This window comes from Heterocephalus glaber, unplaced genomic scaffold (genome assembly GCF_053883595.1).
Source record: "Heterocephalus glaber isolate CG9 unplaced genomic scaffold, H.glaber_assembly_v1.0 deba00001538, whole genome shotgun sequence".
Lineage (NCBI taxonomy): Eukaryota > Metazoa > Chordata > Mammalia > Rodentia > Bathyergidae > Heterocephalus > Heterocephalus glaber.
The window spans coordinates 6227071-6254358 of NW_028258333.1; the positions used below are offsets into that span (position 1 = coordinate 6227071).

Here is a 27288-nt window from a genome sequence, read left to right on the forward strand (position 1 = left end):
AGCAGACTCAGGTTAAAAAACAGCACAGAACTCTCAAAAAAGCCTTCCAGACACAGACAAAAAAATACCTAATATTCACCTGCAGGTACTTTCCTGTCTTTTGCTGAGTTAAAAATACGGGTCAATCTTTGTCAAACGGCTTAATATGCTTTTAAAGCAAACTATGTATCCAATACCGGAAAAGACTATAGTTAAATTGATAACAGACTTAGTTAAATATGCCCTTTTATTTCCCAAAACTTGAGACCTAAGCTCATAAAAACATGCAAAACTCGCTCTTGGTGACGCCCACCAAAGGGACAACCCTCTCTCTGCTCAAACTTGACTTTCTCGGGCTCTCGTTCTTTTGGGGGTAACTTACCAGTCAGCTCGAAATCACAGCTGCATCCACTGGCACTTCAGAGACATCCGTGCCCTCAGCTACAGTGGCACCTAAAGCAACTTCAGTCACTTCAACAGCTGCTGTGCCTACCACTGCAACTGCTCCATGGGCAACTGCCCTGGGCTCTGCTGCTCTCCCTGTTCTGCAGGCCTCAATAGCCCTCAGGGCCTCGAAGGTGATTTCAGTCATCTCTGGGATGACAGTGGCGAGGCTGACTCCAGCCACCAGAAGGCTAGCTTCGCCCTCAGTTAAGATGGCGCCCTCGGCGACTTCAGTGTCCCATTGGCAGCCCCACTCACAGCTGCCCTTACAAAAGCCACCCCAGCTCTAGAGCTATCTTCCTCTGTGGCTACAGTTGCAAGCACTGTTTCCAACTTTCAGTCAACTTTTACTCCAGGAGAGCATTTCTTTTCAGCCTTAAAACAAATGCTCGCCAAAAGTAAAACAGTCAATATTTGGGGACAAAAATGGGCAAAGAGCAGAAACCAGAAGTAAGCAGGAGACATGCACACCTACTTCCTCTCAGGATCACAGGAGTCGGGAGGAAACGGGTTGAAAAGCCGGGGCGTCACTGCAGTTGGGCCCATTTTTGATGATGGAGTAAATATACTCCAAGACTGCATCAGATACTAAGATAAATCTACAGATTTGCCCCAGATACAAATGTTTTCAAAAGATGTCCTAAGTAAAAGATAAAATAGCTCAATACAATTAATAACACAGGGGCCAAAGTGGGCTTGTATTCCAAAAGACAATCTCAAACCTACCAGACCCAACACACTGCCTACCACGAAAACCCAAAAACAAACATTCTGCCATAAAAAATTTCAAACAGCTGATGCCTCGATGCCACAAAACCTGGACTCACCCTGCTACAGCTGCTGCTGTCTCCAAAAAGAAAAGGAGGAAATGTAGCAGACTTCCCTGCCCAGCACCAAACTGCACCTGCCTCTTTACTCCCAAGCGCCTTCAAAGGCTAAAATCCACAGATGCTGGTGGGATGGTGGTGGATGCAGGGTTGTAAGAGGGCCCAGGACTGATGCTGTGGCACTCAGCAGCCACAGGCCTTGCCAAGTCAGCCAGACCTCCTGTCTCTTAGAGTTCACCATCACATCCAGGTGGCTTGAAAATATCTGGGATTCAGAGTTTGATGCTGGGGGGCCCCTTCATTTACCAACTCACCCTCCATTTGTTTAGTTTTATTTTTAAAAATAAAAAAAATTTTTTGAGGTAGGTCTCATTACATAGTTCAGGCTGGCCTTGATGGCCAGGATGTTCTCCTACTTGAAGCGATCCTCCTGCCTCACCCTTCTGAGTGCTGAGATTACAGGCATACCTCACCACACTAGGGCTTAAAATGTTAATGAATAAAATAATATGCTGTAGAAAATGCCGTTCTCATGCTGGTGAGACTAAAATGTGGTCATGATGACACACACCCGTGATCCCAGCACTTGGGCTGAGGCAGGAGGTCGGAGAGTCCAAGGCCAGCCTGAGCTACATACCAAGAACCTGTCTCAAAAAAAAAAAAAAAAGAACAGAAAGAAGAGAAAAGAAAAAAAAACAAAAAGATTAACTAAAATCAAATATACCTTATTCATGAATGTTTTACTTTGTGAAAACATAGTTACGTATTGATACCATAAATCCAACTTTTAGTTGAAAACCTACAAAGTGCTGCACTTGGGTTGAGTAGGACTTTTTTTATAAGCGCACAGTCAATATTTGGGGACAAAAATGGGCAAAGAGCAGAAACCAGAAGTAAGCAGTGAACACCTACTTCCCCTCAGGATCACAGGGTCAGGAGGAAATGGGTTGAAAAGCTGAGGCATCACTGCAGGTGGGCCCATTCAGGTACAAAGGACAGCTGAGGGCTGGGGATTTAGCTCAGTGGTTTCGCCTGCTGTGCAAGCGCAAGGACCCAAGTTCGATCCTGGTACCAAAAAAAAAAAAAACCAAAGGACAGCTGAGTCCACAGCTATGTGCAGGATCCACAGCTGAAGGCACAAACCTGGCATTGCCACCCCAGGATGGTGACAGGAAGCATGGGGCTATGGGTGGGCATGGCACACTTACCACACACACACACACACACACACACACACACACACACTCTCCCCTCCCCGACCAGCCAGAAGAGAAGGACAAAGGACATAAGAACAAAGATGCATGCCAGAGACAAAAGGAGCGCAGGGGAGGGATCAACAATTTCATTGTCAAAGAGTTCTGAAGACAGAAAGTAGGCTAAAATCTGCTGAATAAAGCTGGATGTGGGGGTGCACACCTGTAACCCCAGCACACTGGGAGGCTGAGGCAGAAGGATTGCGAGTTTGAGCCCCAGCCTGGGCAATTTAGTGGCCTAATAAGACCCTGTCTCAAAATAAAACAATAAAAAGGGTGGGGGATGTAGCTCAGTGTGAAGACCTGGGTTCAATCCTCAGGACAGTTTAAAAAAAGAAAATGATAAGTGACTCAGGAAGCCATGAAGGAAACACACCCATGAGTCCTTTGTTTATGCAAAGGAAAAGGCACTGGGAGAAGGCAGGAGCTGACCTTAGGTCTCCTCTGACAGTCTAAACAATAAACACTTGGAGATTCAGATCTCACCACTCACTCTGCCGGGTCGAGAGACAGAATGGGGGACTGTTGCCAGGTGCGCTGTGGCACACACTAAAATCCCAGCACTCAGGAGGCTGAGGCAGGAGGATTGGTGCAAGTTTGAGGCCAGCCTAGGCTACACGGTGAGTTCAAGGCCAGCCTGAATTACACAGTGAGATACTGTCTGAAAAGAAACAAGACTTGGGGATTGTTCTCTAAAGAGAGCAGAAAGACTTAGGACTGTTTGGAATGAGATGCACAGAAGGGAACAGGGATACGGAACCACAGGGAAAATGGGGGCTGGTGCAGGCCAGCACCCTGAAGAGGACCCCGCTTGCTCCTCCCCTGGGCTTTCCCTGCCCTGTCCCCCACAGGGGCAGCAGCTCACCTGCAGGGATCCACAACTGTGAAACGGTGATGGGAATCAAAGGGCCACAGATCTGAGAAAAACCTCCAACACCTAACAGTTCAGAGCACACAGACATAAGGAACTCAGAACAAATGCAAGAAGACCTCAAATAAACCATCCCCAAAGCCCCCAGGGAGGATAAAAATCCAAGATCCCCAAATCCAACAGCCAAAACAAGTGCATTCTAAAGAGGAAAATAAAACATGGAGGAAATGCCTTAGATCCACAACTGAGACAACACATTTGAAGTCACTGAAAGATCAAAGAATCTCTCTGCAAGAACAGAAAACAAAGATGAAAATAGGAACAAAAACTGAGAAAATCAGGAGCGATTAAAAAAGTCCAATGTTTGAGCAGTAAGATTTGCACAAAAGGAAAAAAAAAAGAAAATTATCAAAAATTTAAAAATGTTTCCAGAACTGAAACACATGTTTCCAGATGAGAGGGTTCATTTAAAAATTTAAACATGTAAAAAGACAAGGAAAGGCCTGTATTACAAAATATCAGAACATCCAGGATACAGAGGAGATTCCAGAAGCTTCCAGAGAAAAAAACTGTCCTGTACAAGGACCCCAGGCCCCAAACCGGAAGAAATCGGGACACCACCACGGCAGCCTGGCGGGTGCCCTTTGTGGAAGGGAATTTTCCAGGTACACTAGAGGGTTTAAAAGATTAACCAGAAAACAGTTTGAAGAGGGACAGTGAAGTGACTTCGGGTCAGAAAGGAAGCAAGACCTGGTGCTCTGTGGAGCTCTCGTCTGAACAGTGCGTGCTCAAAACTGCGACAGAATTACCAGGGAGGCAGGGCAGGAGGAGTTCGTGTGAACTGGCACGCAGGGGAGAAATTCATGTCTTAGATTGTTAAGCCAGACATGGCATCTTAAGAATCTCACTACTTAGAAAAGTCAATAGACAAAGCTGGGCATGGTGGCGCACACCTGTGATCCCAGCACTTGGGAGGCGGAGGCCGGAGGATCACTCTGAGTTCAAGGCCAGCCTAGACTGCACAGCGAGGTCCTGTCTTGAAAGACAACAGGTCATTTCCACGAAATTCACCCAGCTCCAATCCCAAAGCACCCCTCTGCCACATGCCGTTCCACAGAACGCAGCCATCGGAACAGGCCAGAGTCCCCAGGACATTTAACCTGTAGACAAACAGCCACCCTGGGGCCAAAGGGACAAATATGAAAGGGAAGTGAAACGGCAAACAGCCACCTGACAGCTCAGAGAAATGCACACCCGGCTGGATAACAAACAGATGTTAAGGGTGGCGGGGGAGGCCCTAGAGGGTCAAAGGCACAGGATGCCAAGCTTCTACTTGGAAAAATCTGCTGACTGCTTTGCCTGAAGCAGAGAGCGAGCAGTACGGAGGGAGCTGGTACTTGCATCTGAGACTCGACTTAGCCCAGCCCCCAGGGTGCAGGGGTGCTGCTGCCTGTCTGGTCCACTGGGCCAGAGCACAAGGACCTGGCTGGAACCCTCACTCCACCCCATCCTGTTATTTGGGGCAAATTACCTAACTATCCAGCCTAGACATCTCTTTTGTCAAACAGGGCAAAGCCAGCCAGGCTGTGGTGCTGCATGCCTGTAATCCCAGCACTCAGGAGGCCGAGGCAGGAGGACTTCGGTGAGTTCAAGGCCAGCCTGAACTACATAGTGAGACTCTGGCTCAAAAAAAAACAAAGGGGAAAGGGGGACAAAAGGTCCATGCCGCCTCTGTGGGTAGGAGGCCACAGCCCGTGGGTGGCTGGAACTCTTTCCCCCAAGAGAATCTTTGTTCCACATTCTATCGGGAGCATGAAGGGACTGCATCCTGAGCAGGCTATTTTCACTGAATGCTGCTATCTTCAGCCGGGAGACAAAAATCTTTTCCAAACAAGTTCAGATCAGCAGAACAAAGAGTACCACAGTGAATCACTCAGCAAAATCTGAAAATAATTACGAGTTTGAGTTTCTAAAAGCAGGTGTGTAATGATAAATACATGGAACAGGCTCATCTTAGCTTGAGCAGCAGGAAACTCCCTGTAACACCCCGGGGGCTAGCGAAACACCAAGCTCAGTACCTTTTGCTGATCACAGTGGCTGTGATCCCAGCATTCTAGGAGGCTGAGGCAAGAGAACTGAATGTTCAAGCCCAGCTGGACAGTGTAGTGACCTACCAAGACCCTGTCTCAACATAAAAAATGAACAGGTGTTGGAAGCAATGCTACATAATTCTAGGGAAAAATCATTTGAGCAGGCCTAGTTCTCCTGCCTACAGCCCAGCTAGGACATTCCAGACATAATTGCATTTCGGCCTCTGGTGACAACTGAGACCTCAGTGATCCACCCACCCCCCCATGCTGGAATCTCCAGGACAAGACCACACCTGTGGGAGACGCCAGGGAGAAACCAAATCTTCATCTGCCTAGCTCCTCATTGTTCTTAGATTTCCACCGCCCCCCAGCCTTTTGTTACACCTTGTTTATCCCAATGTGAAGTACTGAACTCTGCATTTCACTTGTTACCTCTGTTTTCCCATGTACTGAATAAAAGGTGCTGCAAGGTAGGGGGCTTTGTCTTTGCCACCCAGAGCAGCACTGATCAGACCCAAAGCTCAGCTTCTTCTCAGTCTCATTTGTCTACCTTTCCTGTAATTCGCCGTGTGCTGCCGTGGCTCACAGGAGACTAGGACTTACTGCAGAGGTGCTGGTAATGTCCCCTTCCCCTGCTCCCTACAAACAGGGTCCAGGACGTGGCTCAGTGCAAAGACTGGGTTCAATCCCCAGTACCACAAAGATGAATTAATTACAATAAATACACACCTTGAGCCAGGTATGGTGGCCTGTGGGACTGCATAACCTTTGTTCCTTTTTCTCCAGCCCCATTGTGATTAAAATGTGAGTTAATGGATGGAGATGCTTGTTAGTTTAGGGACGCTAGATAGGGATCTGTAACAGACCTAGAGTCCCAGAGTAAACTACTCAACTCTTTGTTTACCCAGAACTGATGTTCCGGGCACCACAATTGTTAGAACAAACTACAGATGTCTGCTGACCATCCATATGTGACAGTCGACCACTAACCTTTGTCCCCTTTTCTTTAACTCTGTATGTTAACTTCCCCCTCAACCCCCTATAAAAACAGCCTCGGATTCTGAGCCAGCTGCCTCTCTAAGCTATTTTGCTTTGGGAGTGCCGTCTGGCCAGACTAATAAAGGTCTGTTTCCAACTTGTCCGGTGTGTTCCTTCCCGGGTGTTCTTCGCTGTAGTCAGCTCCTCGGAGCGTTTGGTAAGGCTCTTGGTCTTACATTCTGAAGGCACCGCTGGGATTCCGGGGTGTGCTTCACTAGTCAGCTCCTTGGAGCATTTGGTAAGGCCCTCGGTCTTACAGGCCCACACCTGGAATCTCGGCTACTCAGGCTTAAACAAAAAGCCAGGAAAACAGCTCCATGCAGCACTCTTCCCCAGGAGTCGTCCGTGCCTTGCCAATATCCTTCCCCAGGAAGCCCTGGCCTCTCTTCGGGTGCCCGACCTGGGGCCGGGGACACATTTGCCCTGCAGGGCAATCGTAGGACCTGCCACTCTGACCATGGCTGCGCCCGTCTCTCAGGTCCACAGAGCCTAGCCCTGGAGCCAGGCACCAGGGAGAGAGGGGATGCCTTTCCTGGTGTGGCCATTATGAGAAAATACCAGAGCCAGGGATGGAGGCGCACACCTGTGATCCCAGCACTCAGGAGGCTGAAGCAGAAGATTGCTATGAGTTCGAGGCCAGCCTGGGCTGCATAGTGAGTTAAAGTCCAGCCTGGACTACATAGCAAGACCCTGTCTCAAAAAACAAACAAAAAGGAGCAGATCCTTCAAAGGCCAGGGAGGCACAACTGCAAGTCCAGTGCTAGCTGGTAGGGATGTCAGCAGCTGTCACCTGGGAGCGACTCTCCGGGGACTCCCCCATGCTGTGACCCTGCTTTGGGAGGTGCTCTTCTGGGTCACCAGTCTCCTGGCTGCCTTCCCCACGTCCCCAGTAAATGCGCCCCAGCAATGCCCCACACTCTCCAAACTGCGACCCCTGGGCCCGACACACCCAGCCCCATACCTGGCTTGACCTGCATGGGGGGCATAGGCCCGGGTCCCTCCCCACAGGACTTCTGGGCTCAGCTCCCCGCGTCCGATAGCCCCAGATGGAGCAACCGCCCTCCTCTGCACACCCGACTGCTACCCTTCCCTGGTCCTCACCAAGAACAGGGCCGGACAGAGGATGCACAATAAATCCTTGCTGCATTTGTAACGGAGGTCTTGGGAGAACGGGAGGAAATGATGGTGTTTATTTTTTGGGAGCCAGACGGAGAATGCTTGTTGGACAGAGTGCAGATCCCTCTGCCTAATCCCATGGTAACATCTTCATAAAGTGGCCCCAACCTTTCTCTTTCTACCACACTTCGGAAATTTGCATAAAACCACACTCCCCTCCCTTCCTCTCTCTGTTCTCTCTCTGTGTCTGTACCTCTGGTCTGGGTTTTTTTTGTTTGGCTTGGTTTAGTTTAATTTGTTTTTTTGAGACAGGGTCTCACTATGTAACTCTGGCTAGCCTTGAACTCACTATGTAGCCGAGACTGGCCTCAAACTTGCAGCAATCCTCCTGCCTCAGCCTCCTGAGTGCTGGGATTACAGGTCTATGCCACCAGACCAGCTGTATCTGTTTTTTTGTTGGTTTTTTTTGGTACCAGGGATCGAACTCGGGTCCTTGCCCTTGCACAGCAGGAATTGAAACCACTGAGCTAAATCCCCAGCCCACTGTATCTGTTTTTAATGTTTCTTCCTAGATATGAAGATATACATTAATACAGCTGTCCATTAATACCCTGCCCACACTTCCATCCATTAACCAAGTGCCCAGTGACTGGCTGAAGATCCTGTCTTCTCCATAATCCTCACAGCTACTTGTCTCAGGCTGTTTGCTGTTGCTGTAACTGAATCCCATGGGCCGGATAATTTATAAGGCACGCAGGTTTACTTTGCACTCTGGGAGGCTGGAAGTCCAGCCCTCCCAGATGGCTCATGTGGGAGACAGCTCATCTTTCCCTTCTTCTCATGGCACTGATGGAATCAGGAGCACCTCCAAGTCTCATCAGCATCTAAATCTGGGGATTAAGTTATCCAAACAGCAACTTTGGGGTTGCAAATCCCAGGGCCCCTTGCTCCCTTCCTAGGGAACTTTGGTTTTTTTCGGTACTGGGATCAAACTCAGGACCTTGCACTTGCCAGGCAGACATGGTGCCACTGAGCTAAATCCCTGGCCCAGCTCCCTTCCTAGGGATCTTCATGGCCTCCAAGGGACAGGTCAGCACCCAGCACCTGCATCAGGATTCCCAGCCTCCTGACCAGCTTCTCTTCCCCTCCCTGGGTGGGACCATGTCCCCCGGGTCACCTTTCCATTCTAAGCAGCTAGGAAGAAGGGTGCACTTCATTTACCAGTCCTCACTGGGATCCGCTGGACCGCTTAGGAGCACTCAGCTACAACAGCAGGATAAAGAGACAGAAGAGCAAACTGAAGCTGAGACAGTTATTACCCAAAAAGCACCACCATAAGATTGTGCAAAATCACTAAATTCGGGTTCAAAGTCGGCTCCAGGGTTCTCACCTGCTGCACAGGACAAAGCCTGGGGTGTTCCGAGAACAGGCATTAGTCTGGGGCAAAGGGCCCTGCTTCTGGGGTCCTCACCCAGCGTTTCCCAGGCCAGGACCCAGGTCTGCGACAGCTCATAGAGCCACTGTGTCACAGGTGGCCGCCAGGAAAAGGCTGAAGACTGAGAAACGGCCGGAGCTGCTGCTAATGGACAGAGTGCTCTTCAGTTTGTAAGTGCTTTGAACGGCCCCACCCTGCGTGGGCTAGAAGAACACCAGGCAGCTCACCTCAGCTCAGCAAGCTTCCTGATCCTCCGCCTTTCAGTCCCAGGCTGGTGCAGATGAATTCTCTGCTTCCTAAAGCAGGCAGAGAAAGGTGAGTCTCCCCGTTCACCTCTTCCTGGGTTTGTCCAGTGTGAAAGCCTGGCCATTAACCGCATTTGGAGAATTGCAGCTTTCTTCTAAGTCTGTACAATAAACTGCACAAAGCCTTCATCAACCACCCCACAGCCCCTAGTCTCGCTTTGTCCCAAGCTTTGAAGCCCTGGAGCCGTGACACGAGACTCACAGCTGTGACTCACGGTCTCGATTGATGCACGGGGCCAGCTTGTCTCCTGTACCAGAGGGAAAAGCTCAAAGACAAGTTGAGAGCTCAGGCTTCTGGTCTACCCCGTACCCCAGCACCAGGTGGGGTGGTCTGAGGACCACCCCGAGGGGACAGACCTGAGGCAGGAAACATGACTGGACCGGTCCACAGAGGGAAGAGAGACCTGTGCAAGCAGAAGCAAGCTTCTCCCCACATGACTCTCACTCTGTGCTGGAATCAATAAGCTTAACTCTGCGATATTAGAAACTCTTAAGTCCTAATCGCCTCCTGCTGTTCTTTACATAGAGCACGGCAATAAAAACTGGGTTTATGGGAACAGATGTGACTCCCTGACCCAGCTGATCACTACTGTCCAGGGCTGTACACACGGACGGAGGAGCCCCCAGCCACCGGTGGCTGTTGACATTTACATTTAAAGAGAACAAAACTAATTCAAAGTACGCTTTCTAAGTCACACTAGCCATAGTTTTATACACTCAGAAGCCACCAAATCCCACTGGCTACCATCCAGACGGGCAAATGGGGCATAAGATTCTCCCCCAGGAGAATCTGGGGGGAACCAGGAATGTGGAGTGGACAGAGCCAGGGATTCCTCAGCTAGGACAAAGGAGACTGCACTGGGACCACGAGCAGAACAAACCCTGACACTGGGGCTGCAGAGATGTCCAAGAGGCGGCCTTAATCACGTAAGGAAAATGTGTACCAGTTGGAGATGTCCAACAATGGAAGTGTTGCCGTGCGTGTGTGTGTGTGTGTGTGTGTGTGTGTGTGTTTGTGTGTGTGAGACAGAGTCTCATTATGCAGCCCAGGCTGGCCTTGAACTCCCGGCAATCCTCGTGGGCTGGGATGAGAGGGGTACGTCACCTTGGCCAGCTGGCAGTGTTGCCTTAGGAAGCGAGCTCCCAGCACCAGGTGACCCCGCATTTGTGTCAGAGCCTGGGAAGCCCAGAGTCTCGCTCAGCCCCAAGCATGGAGGCTGCAGTTCAGAGGGGAAGGTGCGGCCAGAAGCCTCATCCCTAACCCCACCAGGGCCAAGCTTGGAGGCCACTGGCTCTAAGGAGCTGGGGACAAGGGTGCTGGGAGCGAAGGGGAGCTGCATCCCGAGGGGGAGTGAGGGCCTGTAGCCTTCTGCACTGACTATAAACCACGCTGGGGCCTTTGGGACGGCTCAGTGCACGCAAGTCAAGTCCCCCATTTCACAGTTACACAAATAGAAGGCTGTGGCGCCTGCTGAGACACAAGCCAGTCCACATCAGCGTCGTGACAGGCAAGACGACTTAAGGCAGCGGCGTCGTGCTTCACGCTCGCTGGTCCAAAGCCACCGTGTGGTACCAAATATGGGTCAGAGCTCACCCTTTCCTCACCAAAGCCCGAGCCTTCACACTAAGATTCCTGCCTCAGTTGTGCCAACAGCCTCGACAGTAACAGTCAAGCTCGGAGACTACTCCAAGAAACATCAATCCCAGGGCTGGGGGTTTAGCTCAGTGGTTTCTCTGCCTGCTGCACAAGCGCAAGGACCAGAGTTCGATCCCCGGTACCAAAAAGAAAGAAAAAAAAGAAACATCAACCTGCAAATGGGTGACCAAGTTATGGTCATAGGACTGAGCAAAGAAAAGGGTCAAAAACCCTTTTAGGGACCCTCAAAGGGGGAATCTCAAAGCTCAATGCTGAGGAAATGAAGCCAAGCACGAAAGGCATCATACATACCATGTGAAAGAAAAGTCTGATCGATCGTGACTCAAAGCAGATCAGTTCCTCAGACAGTAATAGGAAAAAGGAACCGCCCAAAAGTCAATGGAATGAAAAAATATTTTAGAATATTCAAAAAATTCTAGAATGTTTTGGAAAATTCCAGAACATTCCAGAACACTTTGGGATATTCTAGATTTTGACTGCCATTGTGATTGGATATCTATGTACATTTGACTGCACGCGAATATGGGTTTTACTGTCAGTAACCCAGAAACGATGATTCCCTAAAAACAAGAACCAACTTGTACTTCTGGTTTTGTTGGGTTCACCCATTTCACACTGTGTTCACAACTGTAATACCTACCAGTTGCCCCTGGGAGGGCACCACGTAGCCAGGGGCAGGCCTGGGAAAGAGACTGTCAAAATGTTTATCTTTGCTGTGAGGATATGGTAGTTATTTTTCTCAATAAATAAAATTCAGAATTCAGAACTTGGAAACTGTTTCTTACTGGTAAAATGAGTGTGATAGTAACATCAAGGCCCTCCCCGGCCAGGACTACAGAACTCAGAGAGCCCAATCTCTTTCAGTTCCGAAAACCCTGATCTTTGAGATGGGCATGCTATGCAGTATGTATTTTATCAAATTTCTCTGACCTCTGAGTGAATATCAATTTTTTTTTGGTACCGGGGATCGAACTCGGGTCCTTGCGCTTACGCAGCAGGCGGAGAAACCACTGAGCTAAATCCCCAGCCCCAGAATATCTACTTTTTAACCTTTATTTATACTTTAGCATTGTTCATAAATACAGGTAAGAATGCATATTATGTTTCCATGCATCTGATTCAAGAATGTTTTATTTTCTTTGAAATTTTCTCTCCTATGTCTATGTCCCTAATCAATTCTCTTTAGTTTTGCACATTTAAAAACTTCTGTTTAAATGGAATTTCAGCTTTTGTTTCAGTTGAAATTCTTCTTCTAGATGTGGTGCCACACACCTATAGTCCCAGCTACTGAGGAGGCTGAGGCAGGAGGATCACTTGAGCCAGGCTGATCTCAAACTTGTGGTTATGCTCCTGCCTCAGCCTCCTGAGTGTTAGGATTACAGGCGTGCACCACTACACCCAGAATAAGCATGACCCTTTTCTGAGGACACGTGATCTCTCCCGTCCACAATGCCAATGTCCCCAGACCCGACAAAATGAGTTCTTCTTGCCTGAATCTTCTTCCACAGTTGGTTCACACACACCTGTCTTTTCCTGTGTTTTGCTACAGCCACATCTGAATGTCTGATGCACTAGAAGGTCACAGATACAGGGCAGCTACTAGATGTCAGCACTTCTGAGTCAAACTCAAATTCCTGCAAGCAACTGCTAGTACCAGGTACTAAATCATCCCAAAATTATATGTATAAAAAGCCAGGCATGGTGACATCACTACACCTGTAATCCCACACTGGGGAGGCTGAAGCAAGAGGACCACAAATTTGAGGCCAACCTGGGTTACACAATAAGTTCAAGGCCAGCCTGAACAACATACCCTGTCTCAGAAAACAAAAACAAACAAGTTAATTTCCCCAAAAGTGAAAGGATACCAATTAAAGCGGGAACACCACCCACTGCTTAAGACAAGATTTGGGTTCTCACATTTCTAACACTGACCTTTTGTGCTTTTCACAGAAAATAAAAGCTTTACAGTTTCTGGAATTCAGAATGTTTGCGTATTGGGAAATTTAACATCATTTGAAAAGAAACACATTCTTTAAAAGAAAAAACTTACCGGTCTTGAGAATGTTTTAACCCCAGAACAATGTTGAAGGAAGAAAAACACCAATATTTCGATGAAGGAGAGAAATGAGACATAAACCCCAAAGCACCATAACCCACAAGCAACTAGAGCAAAAGTGTGTCACTGTCCCATTAAAGAACACACAAGCACGGGCCGCAGACACGCGGAGGAGAAATAAAACAGGACCCGACAGATGCTGGACATGGGGGCCTACTCACTGTTCACCAGTCACACACAAATGGGTGAAAGCCACCCCCCAATAACTCCCACATGCCTTTTGATGATTTCATACCAAACACATTCTTTTCCATAGATATTATTAAAGAATACATCATAGAAAAAAGTTTTTGCAGCCAGGCAGAGTGATGCACACCTGTAATCATCCCAGCGCTCAGGAGGCTGAGGCAGGAGGATTGCTGTGAGTTCGAGGCCAACCTGTGCCACACAGTGAGTTCAAGGCCAGCCTGGACTACATCATGAGACCCTGTCTCAAAAAAGAATAAATAAAATGATAAAAATTCCAAGTACACATCCCCTCTGACCCAGTGACTCACTTCAGGGAAACTGTCCTACAAAATACCGGCATATGCAAAAGTACTTAGAATACTTGGCTCCACCCGAGATAGGTTAATTGCAGAGCTCCTTACGAACTCTTTCTAGGCAGCTGGGAAAGGAAGAGAAAGTGGCCTCCAACTTGGAAGAGGAACAGAACAGAACAGTGTGTATTTGCTCAGAGATGCACTAAAGACACACGAGGAGCACAGCACCAGCGCCTCGGGCAGGAGACTGGGTAGCCCAGGGCTGAGGTGAGAGATCTGCAAAAGGTGCAGTTTCCACCCTTCCAGCTTCTGAACTGCGCCACTTTATTGGTTACTTTTTAAACACATGAAATTTAAAATGAGGAGAGAACGATGTCAAAGCCCCTGATCACGTGGCTCCCGAGACCCACACCCGCGGCAGCTCAGTGCAAAATCCCCCTGCGGCCCGAGCTGTCGTGTTTATCTAGCTCCCAACTCCGAGGGGTCACAAGGCATCGCCGCGAGACTGCCCGCCCCGCACGGGGCACTGGGGCTGCGCCGGCGAAGAGGGCACCGGGGGGACAAAGGAGGTCACCGGGGCCAGGTGAGGGCGACCTTCCCGGGGGCCACAGCTGCCCCTCCCCGCGGAAGGCTGCGGACAGGGAGCGAGGCCAGGGAACCCCGCCCTCGGGGGGACACCACTCCGTGCCGTGCGGTGGCTGAGGCAGGCAGCGCTCCGGAGCGCAGTCCGACCTGAACCCGTGGGGGCGCCTCTCGGGGTTGGGGTGCAGGCGCAAGCGCAAGGCCCGCGGCCCGACAGGCGCACGCCGGGGCCAGCCGTGCATGGCCACGCGCGTCCGGGGGGGATTGGGGCGCCCCCGCCGCCCGCCCGGGTCACGCGGCGCCCCCTCGCGGCCGCCCTCACCAGAACAGCAGGTTGGCGCCCGCGAAGCCCAGCAGGCTGCGCAGCGGCCTCTCCCAGCTCAGCAGTTCGCGGGCGCGGCAGCCGAGCCACAGCCCGGGCTCCCCGAGCAGCCGGGCCACCGCGGCGGCCACCGGGCCCGCGGCCTCGCGCTCCCCCTGCTTCCCCGCCGCCGCCGCGCGTCCTTCCGGGCCCGGGGCCCCAGGCGCCGCGCTGGCCATCTTCGCCGCTGCAGCGGGGCCGCGACGTGGACGGAGATGGGGACGGGGCCGGGGATGGGGCCGGAGCGGCGCGGGGTGCGCTCGGCCGGCGACTGGGTGCTGTGACGTCAGCCCGCGGGCGGGGGCGCCGCCCGGGAAGTGGGTGCGGTCAGGTTCGGAGGGCGGGGCGCGGGCGCCGGACCGAGGAAAGCGGGCCGGGCGCGGGGGTGCGTGCCTGTCATCCCGGCGCTCCGGAGGCCGAGGCAGGAGGATCGCCGCGAGTTCGAGGCCAGCCTGGGCCACATAGTGAGTGCAAGAACAGCCAGGACTACGCAGACCCTGCTTCAAAACAAACCAATCAGAAAAGCCCATTGCCTCAGTGTTCCCTAACGCTGTCTGGGAGGCCAACACCGACCTCTATGTATGTATCTGTAAGAATTCACTGATACGCTGCAGGCGCATGCTGGGACCCGCGTAGGGTAGATTCCCGGAGTTCCTGCTACAGTTTCTTGAGCAGCTACTGTATGCCCAGCTCATTGCTCAGCTCCTAGGATATGGCTTGAACCCACGGGAGGCTCACAGTCCAAGGGGCACCAACGGCAACGGTGACAAGGGCTATGGTGAGATCATCACCAAGTACATCACCAAGATTCCTTACTAAACTGGTCTTGCAAAACCTGGGTCTCTTGTAGGAAATGGATGCACCTGGAGACCATAATGTTAAATGGAATAAATCAGACACACGAGCTTAATTATCGCATAGTTCCTCTATGAGAAACCCAAAGTTTAACCAAAGAGCAAAATAAAAGATAAAGAAGAGGAAGCAGGGAGATAGATCTTTCTCAATAGGAAGGGAACTGAGAGATAGAGGTAAGAGGGGAGTGAGGTTGGGGACAGAAAGAGATGTAGAAGTCATTATGTACTGTGCATGTGTACTCGTAAACATAAAAACTTAAAAGTAACACTGGGCCAAGGATTTAGCTCAGTGGTTTCGTCACCTGCTGTGCAAGCGCAAGGACCCAAATTCAATCCCCGGTACCAAAAAAAGTAATAATAATAATAACACTTTGGGCATCCAGCATTGGTGAAGGGCCAGAGGAATGAGGTGGCTGAGCATTTGGAGCCAAATGGCTGCCCCCCGATGTAGGGCCCAGGAAGTACGTGGTGGGGGTGCAGGGACAGTCTTTCCTTCGGGGTTCAGCGTAACAGACGCTGTGGAGTTGGAGGGGTGCACTTTGAGAAGGGACCTCACCAAGGGCCTTGAATGACCAACCGGTGATGGGAGGTTTGGGTTTTTATTTATTTGAGACAGGGTCTCACTATGTAGTTCAGCTGCCCTTGAACTCGAAGCATTCTGCCTCAGCCTCCTGAGTGCTGGGATGACAGGCGTGTACCACCATGCCGGGCTAGGAGGTTTAGTTCTTAATCTGATATTTCCAACTGACCTTTTTAGCAGTATCCGTCTGACACCCTTATGGAAAGAGGCCTGGGAAGCAATGAAAAAGTAATGTGGAAACAACTGAGGTAGTTTTTTCCACAAAAGACTATCTTTTGCCGGGTGTAGGTCCTTCCTCTGGCCTTAGCAGAGGCGCTTTGGAAAGATAAATGATGCTTTTACTTTGCAATTCGGTCTTTGCTTAGTTCTTGATCCCGCCCACTGGGGGTTGTGGTTTTCTAAAATCCCTGGCTAGACACAGGGCTGCCTCTGTTGCTGAAAGTGCAGACAGAGGACAGGGCAGCCAGCGTCCCCTCGGTCAGGCCCCACGTCAGGCTCCCCGAAACGCATCTGCAAGACTCCTTGGGTCCCTCTTGCCCCCCTGCATTCTAATGACTGGTCAGGAGCCGCTGAAGAAGCAGGACCTGTTGACAAGCAGACACACAGAAGCTAAGCTGCACCCGCCCTGTGGGGCTGCCAGCTCCTGCTACCTCTCACACACCATAAATCGGTCTGCAAATGGCTATGCTGTGCAAAGTGCTTCCTTTCTCTTCAAATTATCACAGTTTCTCCACTGTGCAGAACTCGTTTGCATAAAAGGCTTGATTAATTTCTGCCTTTTTCACCTCTTCTGACCTTGGTAATTGCTGGCAAATTGTGGCAGGAGCAGAGGCCGGCAAAGAGGCAGGAACAGTGCTACTGTTTCCTTCTTTGTCTAATTATCTTTGTGATGCTGGAGTAATTTATTCAGCACAGAAAGATGATGCCCATCCAGACTGCGGTACAACGGTCCCCAGTTTCAAGAACATGCTATATTTCAGACCCCGATGGGTGACCTTCCCTCCAAGCTTCTCTGCTGAATTCTGCTTGGCCGGCTGTGGGAAAAAGCAGTTGGCACTGCTAAGCCAGCAACCTGACACTGTCCAGCTGAGAAAAGCCAGCCAGAACGCTAGGAAAGCATCAGAACAAACAGGAGAGACAACGGTTGCAGCAGGGAATGCAGGCGACAGTTTAGAAAATAGAAGCTCCTCGCTGGAGGCTGAGAAAACGTCCCGATGCCAGGTATGGCTCTAAAAGAGGCCACTCACCTGGCTCCACTGAAAGTAGGCAGAAAGCTCTGTAACCCAGAGGAAAAGGATAAATAATTAATCCTCACTGTGGGAGGTCTCCGAGAGGGCAGAGCAGGAGGGCTATTGTACCAATGCTACCGCTTTTCCCTTAAAATGGTTCCTGCTGAGATCCCAAACTAGGCTCTTGCGTGATTCCTTGAACACAAGAGCCAGTTGCACCTGGGATATTTTGTATTGGTCCCACAGGAGAATTTTTGTGTTGCTAATTTTATTGCAGCAATCCTACTGTGCTGTACATTCCTAACCCCCACGTGTTTTCCTCACAGCCAGAGCCCCTAGGCAGCTGGCTCCCAGCACAGATCCATGATAATGTGGCATCCCAGCATGGACAGAACAAATGGAAGCAGGACCAGATCCGTCTCCCTCCCCCTCTGACCTGGTTCCAAGCCCTGCTTCCAGAGGGAATCCACCAGGTCCCTATTGGGCCGTCTGTCCTGCGTGTGGGGGCAGGCATGGAGCAGGCTCCACTCACCTGGTGTTCTCTACGCATGGAATGTGCTCACCGGAATGGACAGGGTCACACCAGGAAGGTGGTCAGCTGTTTGGGGTAACCTCACTCCTTCATACCCAAAAAAGATTTTTTTTTTTGAGACCGGCACCGTATATGTATTTCAGGCTGGCCTTGAACCCACTGTGTAGCCCAGGCTGACCTCGAACTTGCAGTGATCCTCCGGCCTCAGCCTGCCAAGTGCTGGGGTCATAGGTGTGCACCACCACACCCAGTTTCCAAAAGGGATTTTTTAAGGATTCAAAGTGTTTAACTGAGCTACATATGACGGTACAGGCCTGTGATCCCAGAGCTTCTGGGAACCACTGAGCTAGTGACTGAGGTGTTTTTTTTTTAATTTTTATTTTTTTTCTTTTGATACCAGGGATCGAACTCGAGACCTTGCGCTTGGGAGGCAGGCGGCGGAACCACTGAGCTAAATCCTTGGCCTCATCCCAGCGCTTCTGGGAAGCTGAGGCAAGATAATTGCAAGTTTGAACCCAGCCTGGGCAATTTAGTGACTTAGTGAGGCTTGCCTCAAAATAAAATATAAAACAAGGCCTGGGGATCTAGCTCGGTGTGAAGGCCTTGGGGTCCATTCTCAGTACTGAACAAAAAATTCATTGAAAAGAAGGATGGTCACAGTGTGTCCGTCTAGGACATAGCGCCTGCAGCCGTATAATTTATAACCCAGATTCCCTGGGCTGGCGGCTCTGGGGCACAGGGAGTTCCGGGGCTTGGTCCCCGCGCCCGGAGAAGGCCTGCTTGTTCCCGAGGTCCGCTGGGAGGGGTAGGGCAGGAGGGAAGGCGGTGTGCCTCCAGAGACCCCGTAAGAGTAGGGGGCGCAGCATGAGGACAGGGCGGTCCGTTTAAACCACAGCCCCCGCCGGCGTGGGCGCGTGAACGCGCACGTACATCAGCAAGGGCCCCTGAGTCCCAAGATTAAGCCCTGCGAGCTCTTAAATTTTGTTTTCTTTTTGTGTTTTTTTGTTTGAGATTGTGTGGTCCAGTCTGACCTCAATTTGGAGCGTTCTCCTGCCTCGGCCTCCTGAGTTTGGGGATTCCGGGCGCACAACGCCCCACACATCCTCTACCTCAGTCCGGCTTCTAAGCACTGTCCTGGCCCAGCGGGCAGCTTTGTCCTGGGCCCTGTATAGTCCTATTTCTCCCCTGCTGCCGGCTGGCGTAGTCACTCATTGTGTAATGTCCTGGTCCTGCAGCCACACTAAGGTGGAAGGTGGGCTGACGGGGAGAATTGCAGAGCTGCTGCTTTCCCCGGGGGCTCGCAGCCACGGACGGGACAGAGCGCCAGAGGGCGGAAGAAGGTAGTCAGAGGGTCTGCTGCGCTCGGGGACCCGCAGGGGCCTGGGCCAGGGGCAGGTCGAGGCTGAGGGAGGGCGGTGTGAGGACTGGGCAGAGGCACCAAAGAGAAGGACCCAGAGGCCCAGGCCAGCTCGCTGTACGGGAACAGATGGGGTCTGACTCAGCAGGGCTCAACCGAGATTTTCCAGCTTTCCAGTGGGACAAAGAGGATGCCAGGCAGGCCAGGCATGGTGGTGTAATCCCCGAACTCAGGAGGCTGAGGCAGGAGGATCATACCATGAGTTTGAGGCCAGCCTGGACTACATAGGGAGACCTTGTCTCAATAAACAAAGACAAAGACAAATAATCAAACACAAGTAAACAAAAAAGATACCCCTTCCGGAGAAACCCCGCTTTGAATCTTGGCTTTTGATCTTCTCTCGCTCTAGAGGGAAGTAGTGTGGTACACTGGCTATGCATATTCTCAATTTAAGATGGCTTTATCGGCCTTAGCCCCATGGTAGGGTGAAGACGCTTGGATGAACACAGCCGGCGAAAGAAAGTTATGAAACTGAGGGCCGATGTTTCCACACAGTCCCGCGAGCAGGGGACAGATCTCGAAGACTGTGGGTTTCTGCATTGCTAGTTTGCTTTTCACCAGAAAGTGAGAGCTGAAACACCAGCTTCCTGGGGGCCCGGAAAATGCGACATGGCTTCCATTCTCCCAGCAAATCAGGGGCACGATTGTCTCAGATCCAGGTCCCCGAGTCCAGTCTCCGGGGTCTCCCTGTGCTCAACTTAGAATCGGGGAGCAGCATGAAGAGCCTGAAGCCACGGCCTGCCTATTACTGTGCTCATCGGAATCAGGCACAAGATGAGGCTCACTTCCCGCTGTAACAGGGGCTGTAGGGGCTGCCATCGGACCGTGAGACGTGTGTCCTCTCGACCTGGAATAAACTGCACAGCCAGGGAGGGCACTGCAAGATGCAGGTGACTTCTGGACCATCAAGGAAAAGCTAAGGTTCTGTTTATTGCAGTTCACAGTTCCGGGGGGGACAGCAGCCTGTAGGTTAATTCACTGAAAGCTGATGCTTTCTCTCTACTTCTGAACCACTTTAACTTACAACACTTTTTTTTTTTTTTTTTTTTTGAGATAAAGCCTCACTAGTCCAGGCTGGCCTTGAGCTCACCATGCAGCCCAGGCTGGCCTTGAACTCATGGCAATCCTCCTGCTTCAGCCTCCGGAGTGCTGGGATCACAGATGTGCCACCACACCTGGCATCACACTCCATGGCCTTTCACCCATGTCACTCTGGGATTGCCAGGGATTTAGAAGCTCTGTGCAGGAGCAGAGGATGAAGACCAAATCTATCCCTCTTCATGCCAGGCATGGTGGCACATGCCTGTACTCCCAGCACCTGGGAGGCTGAGGCAGGAGGATCGCTGTGAGTTTGAGAGGAGCTTGGGGTACACAGCAAGATCCCGTCCACGGCATCTCGGCTTCTCAACTCCCCAGAAATGCCTCCCCTCCCCCACCCCCATGCCACAGTTGCTTCCTACCAGTGCAGGGGAGGGTCACAGAGAGACTGCCACACAGGAGGGGCACCGACAGCTGCTCTGTGAACTGCAGGGACCTGTAGGCATGATGTCAAAAATACTGGAGAAGCCGTGGTTCTGGACTCATCTGCACTGTCTGTCTGGAGTGACCAGGGAGGGGGCCTGTAGCCTCACATCGGCTTTGTTGCTGTTTTGCTCGTTTGGTTGTTGAGACAAGGTCCTGCGGTGTAGCCTAGGACTGGTCTCTAACTTGTGACCCTCCTGCTTCAGCCTCCTGAGTGTGCACCAGACACCCACCTTGTGTGGTCACTCAGATGTGTTTGGATGTGGATGGTAAATTCTATGGGCCTTCTGCTACCACCAGCCTGTCCACAGCGCTGAGTCCCTGCCTGTCCCCGCCCATCCCCGAGTCTCCAGCCCCAGGCTGACCGCGGCGGTAAGTGCAGGGTTGGCAGGGCTCACTTCCGGTGTGTCAGGCATGGAAGCCTGGCTGGGGTCCCTTCCCCTGGGCGCTGCTACCCGGCCACCATGAACTAAGCTCTTTGCTCCCTCACCCTCCCGCCTCTGCCTCAGTGTTTCTTTTCTTTTTCCTTTTTTTCCTGGCATTTTGAGAGTTTATTTTGAAGATTGTATCTTTTTTCTTTTTTTGGTATCAGGGATCAAAGTCGGGTCCTTGCGCTTGTGGGGGAGGTGGTGGAGCCACTGAGCTAAATCCCTGGCCCGATCATACCATTTTTTAAAACAAGTTAAAGACAATCCGAGGAAAACATTGCATAGAATGCGCTCATTAAGTCAGTATGGACATTAACTCAAAATAAGGGAAATCGTTTCTCTTCTGCAAATCTGGAGAGTATTTCTTTTGTCCTGAATGTTTTTATTCTTCAAAAATGGGGAGAAATAATGGTAATTAAGTTGCCTCTTAATCACATAAATCTATAGTAGTTGCCCTGTTTCTGTGCTTCCCAGGAAGTCAGTGCTGGTCTTCAAATCGTGCCTTGCTTTTGTCTTGTTTTTGTTTTTTGGAGACAGGGTCTTGCTTTGTAGTTCAAGCTGGCCCTGAACTATGTAGCCCAGGCTGGCCTTGAACTTGTGGTGATCCTCCTGCCTCAGCCTCCTGAGTGTTGGGATCGCAGGCTTATGTTACCACACTCAGCTCATCTTTCTGTTTGGTTTATTTGTTTGAGACAGGGTCTCTCTACATAGTCCAGGCTGGCCTTCAACTAACTATGTAACCCAAGCTGGCCTTGATTTTCCTGCCTCAGCCTCCTGAGTGCTGGGATTCCAGGTGTGTGTCAGCATACCTGGCTGGCTCAGTTTTAGCATCTTGATTTTATTTGTTCATTAGCGTATGTTTGTGAGACGTAGTAATAACCTTAATTACATGCGTCTGGGGAGTCGGTCCATGTATGTATTTATGTATTACATCTGCATCTTTTTTGTTTCTCCTGGCCTCTCTTCTGTCCCCTCTTTTGCTAAAAAACCCCGGGGCACCTTGGAGGATTAGCTGACACCAGGTCTGACGGGGAACATCTTGCATGCCAGAGGCTGAGACGTTTCCACGGGCTTGTTAATAATTGAACTCCAAAGGACGCAGCAGCCAGGGTGCAGGGGGCGCCATGGACCTAGTGTGGGAAACTGCGAATGCAAAGGAGTCATCCTGGTGAATGATATACTGAATTTTTAAAAAATTCGTGACTCCACAGTGAGTTTCAAAAGATAAAATGGAGCTGGGCATGCTGATGCACACCTGTAATCCCAGCGCTCTGAAGGCTGAGGCAGGAGGGTGGCCATGAGTTTGAGGCCTGTCTGGGCTACATAGTGAGGCCCCGACTCATGGAAAAAAACCCCAAAATTCAAAAAAAGATAGGAAAATTGGAGTCCAGACTGTCGGGTGCCTTTGTGGAATTAACGCTGGTTTTCTTAGGTGTGCTAATGGTGGTGGTACAAGACGTCTGTGTTGTGTGGTGCATTTAGGGGTCAAATGCCCTGAAGGCAGCTGCTCTCAGCAGAAGGGAAGTGTGTGTGTGTGTGTGTGTGTGTGTGCGCGCGCGCGCACAGAGATAGAGACAGGAAGTAGGCATGCAAGATGTGAACCTATACTCGGATTCCTGGCATCCGGTGTTCGCTGTATCATTCTTTCAACTTTTATGTGGCTTTGAAAATTTTCAAAACAACAAAAAAATGTTTTTCAGAAGCATGAGAGAGCTCTTCTAAAAATGGCTTTAAAAGACCATTTCCTGCTGCTTCCTCTTCCCCAGGACTGCCCTGGGTGACAGAGCTCTCCTTCCTGTGCACCCGCCTGCCTGGTCAGCGAGGAGAACCCCACACTTTGGACCCATCTGACAGCACGAGAAATCGCATCTCACTTTCCCGGGAACAGAGCTTAGCACTTCTACTCCAGTTTATTGTACTGAACTTCAGCCAAGCAAGGCCCCTAAACCAGGCCAGATACAGAGGCCAACACCAAGGCCGTCTCTGCCATGGCGGGTATAAAATCGAAACAGTAAAAATTCATTCAAGCCTGGGGTGGTGGCACACACCTGTAATCTCAGAGCTCTGGAGGCAGAGGCAGGAGGATCGCCTTGAGTTCAAGGCCAGCCTGGGCTACATAGCGAGACGCTGTCTCAGAAAACAAAAAACAAACAAAAAAACAGGGCAAAAAGATAAGATATTAGATTTAAGAGGGGCTTTAATGCAGGGCAGACAGGGAAGGGGTTTGGAGTGGAGACTTCAGGAAGGAAGACAGGCAGTCAGTGAGGTTTGTGACACACCCAAAGTTCCAAATGGTGATGAAAGAACAATGGATTTTGTGCAAGAAGTGGCTTCGTCCAATTGTCCAATTTTCATCTTGTTTGTTGGTTTGTTTGTTTGAGACAGGGTCTCTCCAGGTATCTCAGGCTGTCCTCGAACTCATGGCGATCCTCCTGCCTCAGCCTCTGGAATGCTGGGATTACAGGTGTGCCCCTCCACACCCAGCGCAATTTTGATCTTTAACAGACTGTTCTGGTCACTGACAAGGGCCTGAGCCAGGAGTCGAGCAGGCAGGGTGTGGTGAGGTGGAGAGAATCGGTGGATGGTGACTTGCTGGGAGACAGGGCCGACAGGACTGGCTGAGGGCTGAGCCATGGACCCTGGGGGACAGCAGAGTTGGGGACACCTGACAGAGGAACTGGAGGGGATTCAGCGGAGGACGCCAAGCGCTGGGGTCGGGACTCTCTTCGCTTCATCTCACGACAGCGCAGGGCAGACCCGGGTGGAACACCGGACGAGGGACTGTATCCTGGGGACAGAGCCACGGGAGAGGCCGAAGAGAAGACCCGAGGTGCGCTGTGACACGCGTGAAGGACGCACAGAGGCCCGCAGGAGTTTAGACAGAGCAGTTCCCAGTCCTCGGTCTTGGGGCGCTGGACACTTGGGGCGGGCCGCCTTCGAGGCGGGAGGAGGGCCTGGCTGTGCTAGCCCTGGTGGCCAGCAGGGCGCGGTGCGGCTCCCGCATCCGGGCAGCAAGCTCCACCCACCTAGATTCACTGCTAATCTCTTCCAAACACCTTCACAGCTGGGGGCGGTGGCGCAGGCCTGTGGTCCCAACACTTGGGAGGCTGAGACAAGAGGATCGCCAATGAGTTCAGGGATAGCATAGAGAGACCCTGTCTCAAAAAACCAAAGAGGGAAAAAAAAGGGAGGGAGGTCTCACTGGAGGCCCAGTGGTGCAGAGCCCGGAGCAATCTGGCTGCTCTTGGTGTCTAGGAACTCCAGGCTGCGGCTGGAGCTGGCAGGGATGGGGACCTTGAGAAGCAGAGGGGAGAACCAGCCTCTGCAGAAACAGATCCTGCAGCAGGCCCAGCGACGGGGCAGAGGAAGGCTGCTGTTGGAAGTTATGAAAGTGGAGTCTGTCTGGTCTTTCTTGGGCGGAAGAGAAATCAGCAAGGCTGCAGGGGCAGGAACAAACGTGAAGCCAAGTTTTGCTTCCCCTTGATCCTAGGCCTCAGTCTGAATTACTGAGTTTGCCACAGAAGTACCATAGGAATCATTTATTATTACAGGCATTATTAAGTTTTATTTATATGACTATCTGAAGAAATAATCCTACATGTCTCTCCTGTCTTCAGACATTGTTGTATATTCTTATTTAAGCTCACCTGAAATTAGTTATGAAACCAGGACTCCATCTGTTACACCACACATAGCGTGTTCAGGCCACATTCTTTTGTTTTGTTTTTGTTTTTAGAGACAGGGTCTGTGTAGTTTAGGTTGGCCTCAAACTCACTGTGCAGCCCAGGCTGTTCTCAAATTTGTGGTGATCCTCCTGCCTCAGCCTCCCGGGTGCTGGGATCATAGGCGTGTGCTACCACTCCCAGCAGGCCATGCTCTTCTGACCTGGCAATGATGCCACCTCTTACAAAGCAGGTAGCATTGGGACTGTGACTCGGTTGAGTTTGTTGTAGTCCATTGTCATCTCCCAGAGTCCACCTGGTTTTTTTTCAGGGCCCCGACTTGTGAATTAAATGGTGAGATCATCGGGTCTCTGTGTGTTCTAGTTCTTCTGGGATTTAGTTCACCTCTGGCTGCAGCCCCTGCCCAGGGTGGTAGACTCTGAGCTTCAGGACTTCATGTCTTGGCCTTGCTCTGGTCCAGTTCCTGACAATCCCGTCGGAAGGGGGCTGTTTACTCTGCACCATTGTGGGGTGGAAGTATCTACTTTCTTGGCTTTCACAGAGGCTCACAGCTGAGAGTTTGCCCTGAGGCTCAGAGGGGACTTTTGACTTGCTTTTTGGCACTGCTGAAACTAAGACTTCAGTGACTCTTAGAGATGGACCGAGTGCATTTTACATAATAAGGTGGACAGAAGCCATGTGGGAGTCAGGAGTGGAATCAGGATCTGGATCTAGGGTGTCCTCCGGAAGTCTCATGTGTTCAGAGGTGGCGACCCTGAAAGGTGACTGGATGGGGGGTGCTGTACTCATCAGCGGATTAGGTCACAGCTGCATGTGCCGCTGGGGTGTCGGCCTGGTTGGAGGGGATCACTGGGTAACCAGCTGGACGGGTGTGACCTCGTCCCTGGTCTTCCCTTCTCTCCAGCTTCCTGGTTGCCACGGATTGAGCATCTTTCCTCTGCCATTTCCTCCTACCACGCCACGCCTGCCTTAGAAACAGCCACCTATGGACTGAATCCATAAAATGTGAACCAGAACAGACCTCTCCTTCTTGTTTGTTTTTGGTACCGGAGATCGAACTCAGGACGTCACGCTTAGGAGGCAGGTGGTGGAAGCACTGAGCTAAATCCCCAGCCCCAACCTCTCCTTCTTTAGGTCATAGGTGTCAGGTATTCTGTTCCAGCTACATGAAGATGATTAACACAGAGTTGCCACTAATTTCTTTGCCCCAGGAAGCCACACTGTCTTGGATTCACTGTCTTGGTAATAGAGGAGTTTCATTTCCAAGTATAGTAAGTCCCCAACCTTCGAATATTCCAGTTGGGAACTTTCACAGGTGGACTGTGTAAGACTTACTTTGTTGGCTTACAAACAAATCCAACTTACAAACAGTTCTCCCAGAACAGAGCTCAATTGTAAGTCAGGCCACTTAGTGTATCTGGGTCTTCTCCACTTCCAGTCTTACGCTAAGGCCAGGAACCAATGTGAGGTTGTGCAACTACGAAGCATCCCTATCTTCCTTCTGCATTTGGGGCCCAGGCCAAGTGTCCATTGGACCGGAACTCGCAGACCCGCTGTAACCTGGGCCTGGGGCAGTCTCCATGTCCTAACTAACAGCCCCAGTACTGCCCTACTCTAATGGGGCCCACGATGGTGATTTGTCTCTGTGTATCACGTCTACGATGACAGGGTATTCCTGAGTCCAGACACCAGTCGATTTCTTTGGGGCAGACCTTGGAGACCCAGGTCCTCACATGTGAGCTGTGGTGTGGCAGGGTTCCTCCTGGGGATGCAGTCTTCTGCCAGCAGGCCTGGGCCCAGACAAAGGCTCAGGTCTGGCCACGGGACAAAGCACTGTGGCTTTCTTATGGGCTCCTGATCCTGTCCTTGCTTTCCTCTGATGATACAGGCCTAGCAGTCTGTTCACTGTTTTGTCCTAGGGATGCGGTAATTTGATAAAATTTTGCATTAACTTCGTGAGTATTCTTTTATGCCTGGCAAAGGTTTTCTGTACAGTATTTGGGGAAAAGTCTTCATGAACATTTCTTAGCCAGAAGGGCACATGGCGGAGGTGACGGCAAACTATGCACCAAGGCCTCACACTCCCCAATCTTCCCAGCATCCCTTGCACAGAAGCAACCCCACTTGACCGGTTACTGCTGGTGGGCCGGAAGTGGAAGTGACGTCACTTCCGGTCGGGGGTTAAGTGGAAGTCCCCTTCTTGATACCGTATGCTCAGGCCCACAGTGACCTTACCAGCTAGATATCCAAGAAGACAGAGCCTCTGCCAGCCTGGGCCCAGGGATAACCACAAGAAATAATTACCACCGGCCGGGTTAGACCACGGCTGGACTGTGACATAAGCGAGAAATCATCTTTAACTGTTAGGTAGTGAAAGTGTAGGAGTTGGTTTGCTTAAAGCAACTAATTACACTATACATACTCTATAAATTCTTTATGAAATCTAAATAAATGTTTCCGGCTGAGCAGATTCTTGCTAAGTTTG

General features: G+C 50.9%; 1 protein-coding gene and 1 long non-coding RNA gene across 5 annotated transcripts in view; one reads left to right on the forward strand and one right to left on the reverse strand.

The window, feature by feature from the left end:
• Retreg1 (reticulophagy regulator 1) overlaps positions 1 to 15114 on the reverse strand; it is a 123773-nt gene extending 108659 nt beyond the window's left edge. Inside the window, exon 1 of one of the 4 annotated variants that reach the window (XM_087189437.1) lies at positions 14521 to 15114. In XM_087189437.1, coding sequence (XP_087045563.1) covers positions 14521 to 15089 — 569 coding nt within the window. In that variant the 5' untranslated portion in view covers positions 15090 to 15114. The remainder of the gene's footprint in view (positions 1 to 14520) is intronic. The other 3 variants (XM_021258630.2, XM_087189438.1, XM_021258632.2) reach the window with 3 other exon arrangements.
• LOC147824473 (uncharacterized) lies at positions 14948 to 26754 on the forward strand. The gene is made up of 2 exons (XR_015442296.1): positions 14948 to 17214; positions 17549 to 26754. It is a non-coding gene; the product is annotated as an uncharacterized LOC147824473 (long non-coding RNA).
• Positions 26755 to 27288: the final 534 nt, after the last annotated feature.